This window comes from Rhinopithecus bieti, unplaced genomic scaffold, assembly GCF_001698545.2.
Source record: "Rhinopithecus bieti isolate Rb0 unplaced genomic scaffold, ASM169854v2 scaffold_5191, whole genome shotgun sequence".
Taxonomy (NCBI): Eukaryota; Metazoa; Chordata; class Mammalia; order Primates; family Cercopithecidae; genus Rhinopithecus; species Rhinopithecus bieti.
This window is the reverse complement of record NW_016804727.1, coordinates 1,395,127-1,405,975: the sequence shown is the minus strand read 5'-3', so window position 1 is coordinate 1,405,975 and position 10,849 is coordinate 1,395,127. Positions and strand designations below refer to the sequence as shown.

The window sequence follows — 10,849 nt, the reverse complement described above, 5'->3', positions numbered from 1 at the left end:
GGTATCAGCAGCAGAGGCTGCAGAAGATAGAGTATTGCTAAACAGTGAGTGTACCTGTCTGATTCTTACTTTGGAAACTTCCTCTCTGTGGTGTACTCCACCGTGTGACGTGTGCGGTGTCAGTCTGCCCCTAGTGGGGGATGTCTCCCAGTTAGGCTACTCGGGTCAGGGACCCACTTGAGCAGGCAGTCTGTCCCTTCTCAGATCTCAACCTCTGTGTTGGGAGATCCACTGCTCTCTTCAAAGCTGTCAGACAGAGTCATTTGGGTCTGCAGAGGTTTTTGTGCTGTTTTTGTTGTTGTTGTTGTTTAACTGTGCCCTGTCCCCAGAGGTGGAGTCTACAGAGACAGGCAGGCTTCCTTGAGTTGCTGTGAGCTCCACCCAGTTCGAGCTTCCCAGCGGCTTTGTTTACCTACTTAAGCCCCAGCAATGGCGGGCGCCCCTCCCCAGCCTCGCTGCTGCCTTGCGGTTAGATGGCAGACTGCTGTGCTAGCAATGAGGGAGGCTCCATGGGCATGGGACCCTCCCGGCCAGGTGTGGGATATAATCTCCTGGTGTGCCCGTTTGCTTAAACCGCAGTATTGGGGTGGGAGTTACCCGATTTTCCAGGTGTTTGTGTCTCAGTTCCCCTGGCTAGGAGAAGGGATCGACTAGCTCTATCTTAAGTGTTCTTTCAACTCACTAAACTATATTGCATTAATTATTCTGGCATAGGAAACAAGATCTATACATAACACTGAGTTACACTGGCCAAGTTCAGAGTAGACAAAATAATAAATGAGCTATCATTTCAGAAATAGGAAATACCACTGAAGACTATGATGACCTAAAATTAAGTTGAGAATGTTAAAGCTGAATCCAAACTCTTAGGGTAGGAATCAAAGGGTTCAGCCCTACCTAGCTATACAGCTTTACCTCTGCTTATTCCTTGTGCAAATCCCCAGCTTCAGGCAAACTCATTGTACTTAAAAACACTTTGATGATGTAGCCTTAGTTATGCAATTCCTAAGTTTGCCTTTATCCTGTCACCTGTAGGAAACCATTGGAGATTTTATAGAAAGGTAATTTAATGACTACTACTACCCCTTCACCTATGAGTTAAATATGGTCAGATCTTGAACCCTGGTATCCCTGAAGTTGACTGTAATACCCCATGCCCTAACAGATAGAGGCCATTCTCCTTATTTCTCTCCAAATGAGATATTTTAATGTTGGACCTGATTACCAGCATGTGTACCTTTTAGTAGAAGGTGTGCATATTGTACCTAGATTCCAGCAGCTGTTTTAAACCTTTCCTCCACTTCCTTTGTCTCTTTTCACCATCAGGGAAATCTAGTGTAGAGGGACCAATGGACCTTGTGATTTATATGTGGCCCAGCTTAATAATTTGAGTTAAGAGATTGCATAGAGGTTCGATGTTTGGTGCCAAAAATCATAGTAAATGACATTGATTTTTATTGGAGTGGCCTTTCTATTTATTTTCTAGAAGACAACTTGTCTTTCAAGGGTTTGTGAATTTGGGATATTATCCTTATTTTATTCCATTTGTTGCTTTATTTTATTGTGTGATTAATAACCCATACCGCTATGTGTACATCTTTAAGGGTTTCTTTGAGAAAACACTATTTAAAATATATCCAGAATCCAAACAACTTCTCAATACCTGTGTTGCTACAGTCCTGGTACAAGAACCTATCAGCTGTTGCCTGGTTTACCCTAGTAACCTGCAAATTGGCCTTCCTGTTTCTATTCATGCTTTCCTGCAGTCTCTTCCCAAAACACAGGAGCTAGAATTGTTTTCACCTTTTATTTTTAAGTACTTTTAGACTTATGGAAAGGTTGCAAAAATACTACAGAGAATTTCTGTATGCCCTTCACCCTCATGTTAACACCTTGCATTAACCATAGTTATCAAAAGTAAGAAATTAACATTGGTACAGTACTACTAACTAAACTATTTACTGTGTTTAGATTTCACCAGTTTTCCATTAATGTCATTTTATCCATTTCAGAATCCAGTCTGGGGCCCTATATGGCATTTAGTTTTCTTTCTCCTTAGTCTCCTTTAAACTGTGAACAGTTGTGCTGTCTTGTTTTGATGTCCTTGACGCTTTTGAAGAGTACTAGCCAGTTATTTGTAGAACATCTCTCAACTTGAGTTTCTGTGGTATTTTCTCATATTGGGTGGATGTTCCAAATTTTTTCACAAGAGTACTACAGAACTTATGTGCCTTTTTTAGTGCATCAGGTTGGGGTACAGGATGTCAATAGGTAACAGGTGGTGTTTTCTGGTCAGAGTATTATCTCTTGTGCTTCTCCACTGTGAATTGCTGTTTTTTATATTCTAATTTTGAAATATCTTGGGGGAGATGCTTTGAGTCCATGCAAATATCATGTTTCTTCTCAAACTTCTGTCCACGAATTTTAAAATTCATCTAGTACAGTAAGGCAAGAAAAATAAACTGAAGACATGCAGATATAAAAGGAAAAAAAAGGACAGGCGTGGTGGCTCACACCTGTAATCCCAGCACTTTGGGAGGCCAAGGCAGGCAGATCATGAGGTTAGGAGACCGAGACCATCCTGGCTAATACGGTGAAACCCCGTCTCTACTAAAAATACAAAAAAATTAGCCAGGTGTGACGGCATGCGCCTTTAGTCCCAGCTACTCGGGTGGCTGAAGCAGGAGAATGGCCTGAACCTGGGAGGTGGAGCTTGCAGTGAGCCGAGATTGCGCCACTGCACTCCAGACTGGGCGACAGAGCAAGACTCCGTCTCAAAAAAAAAACAGTGGGGGGGAACCGCCACCATTCATGGATAATACAAATCTACTTTAGACAATCCCAAAAAAATCCATGAAAAAGAAAAACAAAACCTAGAACTAATAAGTGAATTTATCACATTTTCAGAATATGGGGCCAATATACAAATTCAATTGTATTTCTGTATTCTAGATATGAACTCTTGGCATTTGACATTTTCTAAAGCACCATTCATAATGGCACCCCCCCAAAAAGAAATACTTAGGTATAAATCTAACAAATATGTGTACCATTTGTATAATACAAACTACAAAACTGTCATTGAAAATCAATTACAGAAGACATAAATAGAAATACCATGTTCATGGATTAGGAGACTTAGTATTGTTAAAATGTTTATTCTCCCAGTAATCAAGACAATATAGAATTGCTAAAAAGAGAGACACACAGAAAAATAGAACACAGTCAATTGGCTTTTACGAAGATACAAAGGGAACTCAATGGAGAAGGGAAAATCTTTTCAACAAATGGTGCTGGAACTATTGGATGTCTGTATGCAAAACACCTTACATACAAATTTGCTCAAAGTGAAATATTTGCAAATTACATTTCTGACAAAGGACTTTTTATAGCATCTATTTGGATCTCAAATTCAATAATATTTCATCTTAAAAATGGGCAAAAGATTATTTAAACAGACACTTTACAAATGAAGATGTATGCATGGCAGATAAGCATGAAAGCATGTTCAACATCATTCGTCATTAGGGAAATGAAAATGAAAACCGCTGTACAATACTGCTACACATCCATTGTAATGGCTACCAAAAAAGAAAAAAAAAAAAAAAAATCCCACTAACTAGAAACTGACAATTCTAAATGCTGACCAGGGTTCAGAATAACTCTGAATGCTCTGAATCCTGGTACACTTGCTCTGAAAACCAATTTGGTGGTTTCTTATAAAGTTAAACATGTGACTTAGTACATATCCCAGCAGTTCCACTCTTGGATATTTACTCAAGAGAAATTAAAACTTATGTTCATTTAAAGCCTATATATGAATGTTATGGCAGCCTTAATGCCCCAACTGGAAGCAACCAAGTTGTCCTTCAATAAGTGAATGATTAGACCAGTAGTGGTATACCCATACAGTGGAATACTATTCAGTAATAATAAGGGTTGAACTATTGATTTATGTATCAACATGGATAAATCTTAAATGCCTTTTTCTTAAAATGTTAAGCAAGAGCCAAGAAAGATCAAGCTCAAAAACCTGCACACAGAATAAATCAAAGCCTTACAGTGTTCATATGTGTATCCCCACTGAAATATAAACTTCATAAATGTAGTGATTTTTATCCGTTTGTTCATTTGTATTTGTTGACTGAAGAAAGTAGATATTAATACTGCTGGTTTAGAGTTGAGGAAACATTTCAAAGAGGTTAAGTTACTTGGTAAAGTAGATAACAAGCTGACTCCTACCACACTGCTTCTCACCATCACATTTCTGGCTGCTACTTTTGGCTTAGCATAGTTTCAAAATTCGTCCATGGTTCTAAACTCTGACATGCATTATAATCAACTGGGAAGCTTTTAAATTTCCCACTCTGGCCTCGTCCCCCTTAAGACCAGTTGAAATCATCTCCTCAGGTGATTCTGATGCACAGTGACAAAATTACCATTGGTCAATAAATGCATGTTGACTGGGTGAATGAACAGGTTGAGAGCTTAGTATTTCATCTGCCCACATGCTTTTTGTCCACTGACTTTTCTTTTTTCTGCTGTCTTGTTTTCTTTCTTTACCTGACCCTTTGAAAGTTAAGTCTGGCTCTATCACCCAGGCTGGAATACAGTAGCACTATCTCGGCTCACTGCAACTTCCGCCTCCTGCAAGCCATTCTTCCACCTCAGCCTCTCAAGTAGCTGGGACTACAGGGGCACACCACCACACCTGGCTAATTTTTGTATTTTTTGTAGAGACAGAGTTTCACCATGTTGGCCAGGCTGTCTTGAACTCCTGGGCTCAAGCAATCCTCCTGCCTCAGCCTCCCAAAGTTCTGGAATTACAGGCGTAAGCCACTGTGCCTAGCCCATCCTCTCCTTTTCTTGAAGTATTATTACAGTAACCATTAGAGCGTTTCTTTGGAATTTGAGCTTCCTGGAATCTTAGAAACTCATCTGTTTGATTTCAGCCTGCAGTGGGATAGGGTTGTGTGGGGACCTGCTGCCTGAACTTCCTGCCTGTTTCTGTACTGGCTGAAGAGTTTAGTTATAGATTTAAGGCTGTTGTTACCAGTAGTGCAGATAATTGCAGAAGACTAAATTGTGTATGTGTGTGTATATATATATATTGGGACCTGCTGCCTGAATGAACTTTCTGCTTGTTTCTCTACTGGCTAAAGAGTTTAGTTGTAGATTTAAGGTTGTTATTATCAATAGTGCAGATAACTGCAGAAGACTAAATTGAGTATGAGTGTGTGTGTGTGACCCATATCCAGTTAAAATGAAGAATGGGAGTCAGTTATATACTTCCATATAGTTACTATTTTACTAAAATATTTTATGGGAATAGTTGAATTAGGATTTGGTTATTTATTTCTGAAGAACTTCATCTTCTGTAAAAGATTTCTAGGAGTAGTTTGTTAATTTAAGTACTGTTGAGTTTTTGTTACAGATTATTAACCTATCAGTGGTGCAGTTGGGAGACAGAGATTTGAAGCTAGAATTATACACTTATTTGTGGGAGTTGAAAGTCAAAATAATTGAAGCCATGGAGAGAGATAGTAGAAGAATGGTTACCAGAGGCTGGGAAGGGTTGTTGCGGGGTGAAGGGGAACTGGGGATGGTTGATGGGTACAAAAAAAAAAAATAGAGTGACTAAGATCTTGCTATCACAGTAGAGTGATTATAAAATTTATTGTCATTTAAAAATAACTATAAGAATATAATTGGGCTAGGTGCAGTGGCTCACACCTATAATCTCAGCATTTTGGGAGGCCAAGGTGGGCAGATCACCTGAAGTCAGGAGTTCAAGACCAGCCTGGCCAAAATGGCGAAACCATGTCTCCACTACAAATACAAAAATTAGTCGGTTGTGGTGGTGTATGCCTGTAGTTCCAACTACTCGGGAGTCTGAGGCATGAGAATCGCTTGAACTTGGGAGGCGGAGGTTGCAGTGAGCTGGGATTGCACTGCTCCACTCCAATTTGGGCAACAGAGCAAGATCCCATCTCAAAAAAAAAAAAAATTATAATTGGTTTGTTTGTAATACAAAGGACAAATGCTTGAGGCGATGGATACCCCATTTACCCTGGTGTGATTATCATGCATTGCATGCCTGTTTCAAAATATCTCATGTACTCCCTAAATATATACACCTACTATGTATCCACAAAAGTAAAAATTTTTAAAAAGAAAGCTAGAGTTATAAAGGCATTCACAATTAAAAGTTAATCAGAAATTAAGTAAAACTTTCTGGAGTCCATCAACAGGCTACATTTTCTTTTCTTTTTTTTTTTTTGAGACTGAATCTCACACTGTGGCCTGGGCTAGAGTGCAGTGGCATGATCTCAGCTCACTGCAAGCTCCACCTCCCAAGTTCAACTGATTCTCCTGCCGCAGCCTCCTGAGTAGAGGATATTACAGGCACCCACAACCATGCCCGGCTAATTTTTTGTATTTTTAGTAGAGACAGGGTTTTACTGTGTTGGCCAGGCTGGTCTTGAACACCTTGACCTCGTGGTCCACCTGCCTCAGGCTCCCAAAGTGCTGGAATTACAGGCGTGAGCCACCGCGCCCAACCCAGGCTACATTTTTCTTCTTCTCATTAAATACTTATCAGGTGCTGTGCTTTACTACTCAGATGATGAAACCTTGCCCCAGTTTTTCTGTAAAGAATTAGAAGCCCAAAATAAGGAATTCTTTTTGCCTCTTTGGTACTCCAATGCTTGCCTCATGAAGCTCTATACATAGACATATTTTGGAGTTCCAGAAATATTACTTGAGGTTTTGATTCAAACAAAGAGAGAACAATCACCTCAGGCAATAATAGCTGTGGCTAGGGAAAAGGATACATGTGGCAAATTTCTAGGCAAGGTTTGTGAAGATAAATCTGAGGGGAATTGAGCTGTGACCATTTAAATGATGCATTTCTTAGTGACTTTCAGGCTCATCGATCAAAATTTTAAAATGAAACAGATATGAAAATACCTGAAAGCCACAAAATGACTTCTCAATGCCATTATCCTTTTCAACTAACAGTAATATTTAATGCATATTTAGAGTATTATTGATTTAAAAAAAAAAAAACTTGTTACTTTGAATGAGTACCCCATAACATTACTTTCTTAGATATTTATTTTTTTACTTCTTAAATACAAATTATTTTTCTTATAGAATATTTCACTAAAGTGCTAATGTAAATCTCAGAAAATGTGCTATTTATTAATCTAATCCAGAACTCTGAAAATGTTTATAATTTGAGTTGTATTCTATCAAGGACCAAAACAACTGAAAGTTTCCAAATAGTAGCTGTATTATATTGTGTATAGTGTGGGAGAGAACGATTTGCTCCTCTTATTCAAGATGAAACAATAAAAGTGTAATATTTTAGGCTAAAGGTTTAGCAACCCTCTGAAAAATTAAATAAAAACTTAATTATGTCATATGATCCAATTAATGTATACATGTTTATGTTGTGTATATGCATATGTATTTTATACACACAAACACACACATACACATTTAAATAGTGTAATTGTGTATCAGAATGCTACCAGTGGTTTTCTTGCAGTAAACCATGAGCTTTTAAATTCTTTCTTTGTTTATATTCAAAAAGTTCTACTGTATGTATGTATTTGCATATTTAAAATAAAAAAAAAACAATAATAAAGAACCCTTAAAAAACCCAAATGGTGACCTCATTACGTACAGTAATGGGCCAGAAACTGTGCTGCTATAGTAAGTAGGTAGTTAATGCCTACCTCCAGAATAGGCTTGACAGACATCTTGCCCTGATATTTAGCTTCAGGGCTCCAGAAGCCTTTTATAGAGTGATGTCTGCACGTTGAAAATCACATAAAGAGCTTAAATACCTGTGCCTGGGTGCTTCCGCTAGAGACTCTGATTTTTGTTATGAGATGTAGTTTGGTCAGTAGGACTCTGAAGTACCCCAGGTTATTATAAGATACAACCAAGGTTGAGAACTACCCTATACAAAGCCTATGTTGAACACTCTGCATGTTATTTTCACCTGTGTTTGTTGTTGTTATTGTTGTTGTTTGTTTTGAGATGAGATCTCGCTATGTTCCCCAAACTGGTTTCGAACTCCTAGGTTCAGGTGATCCTCCTGCCTCACCCTCTTGAGTAACTGGGATTATAGGCATGTGCCACCACACCCTTCACCTATTTTTTAAAGCTATGTTTTAGTGTCCAGCGTCCCACTGAGTTAATAGAGTAACATGAAAGACTGTTGTATTCTCTGCCTCTAAGTTTTCCTCCCTCTATTCTATCTTCTACATTGTCACAATAATTTTCTAAAGCATGAAATAATTGTATCATTGCCCTGCATGAAAGCCTTTAATTATCTGTTCTTTTCGGGTTAAAGTGTAAGTTCCTTATCTGGTCCCAACCTATTTTTTGTTTTATCTCTTGTTAGTCTAATGCTAGAGATGCAGAACTCTATTCATACTTAACTGTTCCTTCTGTAGGCCTTTTTTTTCATACGTGCCTTTGCATATGCTGTTTTCTTTGTCACTCGTTTTCATCATAGCTCAAGAATAGATCCAGAAACAACGTTTATTGGAATAGAATGAAACTAGCATTTATTGGACTCATTAACTAAGGACCGTACTAGGCACTTTAAGTAACTCTTACAATCCTCATAGCCATACCTAAGAAATGGTCATTTTTCATGCTGTACAGATGGGAATCTGAGGCTTTTAGGGGATGAGTAACTTGCTTAGAATTACACAACTAGTTGTAGGCAAATATGGTATTTTGAACTTCATGTCCAGTGTTTGTTTCTATGGCCTTCCCCCACCCACTTCACATTGCTTCAGTAGTAAATAAATTAGCAATCACATTGCCATGTGATGATTATCATAACCTCTTTCCAAACATAGTATGCATAAACGTTTGATGTTTTCCTACTTGTTTTGAATTCTGTATAGCAGAAAGAAATAAATTTAATGGTCTTAAATGGTAGAATAATCACTGTATTGTTCTGTGTATTATCAGTTTTAGTACTTTTCTGTGATGATCTGAGTATCATTGAATTGTGTATTCCTGTATGTTTACATTTTAAGTCTTTTCTGTGATGTCCTCATAAAGTACTGAGCGCTTTCACTTTTCCTTTACTGCATTTTAACGCCTCTTCTGCAGTTCTTGTTTGGGCAAAATTTCCTACATTTTTCACTATCCCACAAATTGGCTGAGTAAGATTTATACATAATTTATACAGAAATTAAAGTGTTTTCAACCATAAAATGCAGTCAAGCTCATTTTCTGCCCATGTGAAGAGGAAAATTGAAAAGTTACATATGTAGATAATTTTTGTAATCCAAAGGACAGCCTGTGAAACCTTAACAGTCTCTGTGTGGGAAAGTGTTACAGTTTAACAAGAAGTTAATTTGGACAGTGTTAAAACTTTGAGATTTTTTTGGCTGTTAAGATAAATTTGGTAAAATGTAATATAGTTGGTTCCCTTATTGATGATTCCCAGATTTTTTTTAGTGTTCCTAATTGTGTTACTGTTTCTTTTGTGATTGTTTTACATCTAATTTGAATAATTTTTCCTTCATTAGAATGTGAAAGATGTTGCAGAAGTGTTCCAGAAGTGGCTGAAGATAGAAGGAAAGAAGTGCCACTGCCTATCAGAAAAACAAAACAAAACAAAACATGGGAAATACAACCACCAAATTCCGTAAAGCACTCATCAATGGTGATGAAAACCTGGCCTGCCAAATATATGAAAACAATCCTCAGCTAAAAGAATCTCTTGATCCAAATACATCTTATGGGGAGCCCTACCAGCACAATACTCCATTACATTATGCTGCTAGACATGGAATGAATAAAATTTTAGGGTAAGTATTACTATAAACTAATTGGTATTAGGGTATTACCGTAAACTAATTGGTAACAAAGTGGTGAAAGAAAAAGGAACTATGATTTTTGAAAATACAGACATACACAGACACGATATATATACAAACACGTGCATATAATATGGTCTTGTAGTGAATTAAACTTTCTAAAACCAAATATTTGATATGATTTTCTTTATTATGATTTAGTAAAATTTTCTTTATTGAATCTGAATTAGTCCAAAGCTTTTAATAGTGAGATAGGTTCATATGTTCTTGTTACTATAAATATATTTTGATCCTCAATATTTCATAGTATGAATTCTTGGTAATAATGTATTTAATTTATAACATTTCAATTCTAGAACAGTGCTTGTCAGCTGTCAAACAAATGCAGGGAATGGTGCCAAAGGCAAAGTTCTAAACTCTGATTAGCTATTTTTAGTTAAAAAAATGGGTGCATTTGCCTTTTCTAGTCATGATCAGTTTGAATTTCCTTTCTTTTAATGGGATTCAGTTACTTGAAAAGACGTTTCTAAAATCCAAACATTTTCTTAAAACTGAAAATACTAAGAAACTTTAAAAAATGTCTATTCAATGAGAAAGCTTTAGCGATATAGCAAATCTGTTTATATGAAAATTCTTACCTGATCACATGGGAATTACATTTGATATTTACTAGCTTATAAAATAAAAGGAACAAAGAATAGAACAGTAATTACAAAGCAAGGTTAATTTTTTTAGAAGTAGATTATGCAGGTATAGAAGTCTGATGCTAGAAGGGAACGGAAAAAAATGCTTATTTTCTTATGCAGTGAAATATAATTCTAGAACTAGTCTTCAAAGCTTTTTTGAACTTGATAAAAAAACTTAATGTTCAGCCTTTTTCCTGTTTCTTCCATGTACAAATTATTGTTCCAGTTAAGCTGCTTTTTTTTGCTATCTCCAAAACATGCCATGAGGGTTCTGTCTGCCATGTTCATACTGCTCTCTTGGCCAGGAGT

At 37.1% G+C, this 10,849-nt stretch overlaps 1 protein-coding gene across 1 annotated transcript in view; it reads left to right on the top strand.

The window, feature by feature from the left end:
• The window catches only part of ANKIB1 (ankyrin repeat and IBR domain containing 1), a 172,907-nt gene that overhangs the window by 57,988 nt on the left and 104,070 nt on the right, over nucleotides 1-10,849 (top strand). Inside the window, 1 exon segment of the mRNA XM_017870314.1 lies at nucleotides 9,564-9,845. Within this exon segment, the coding sequence (XP_017725803.1) occupies nucleotides 9,658-9,845 (188 nt within the window). The 5' untranslated portion in view covers nucleotides 9,564-9,657.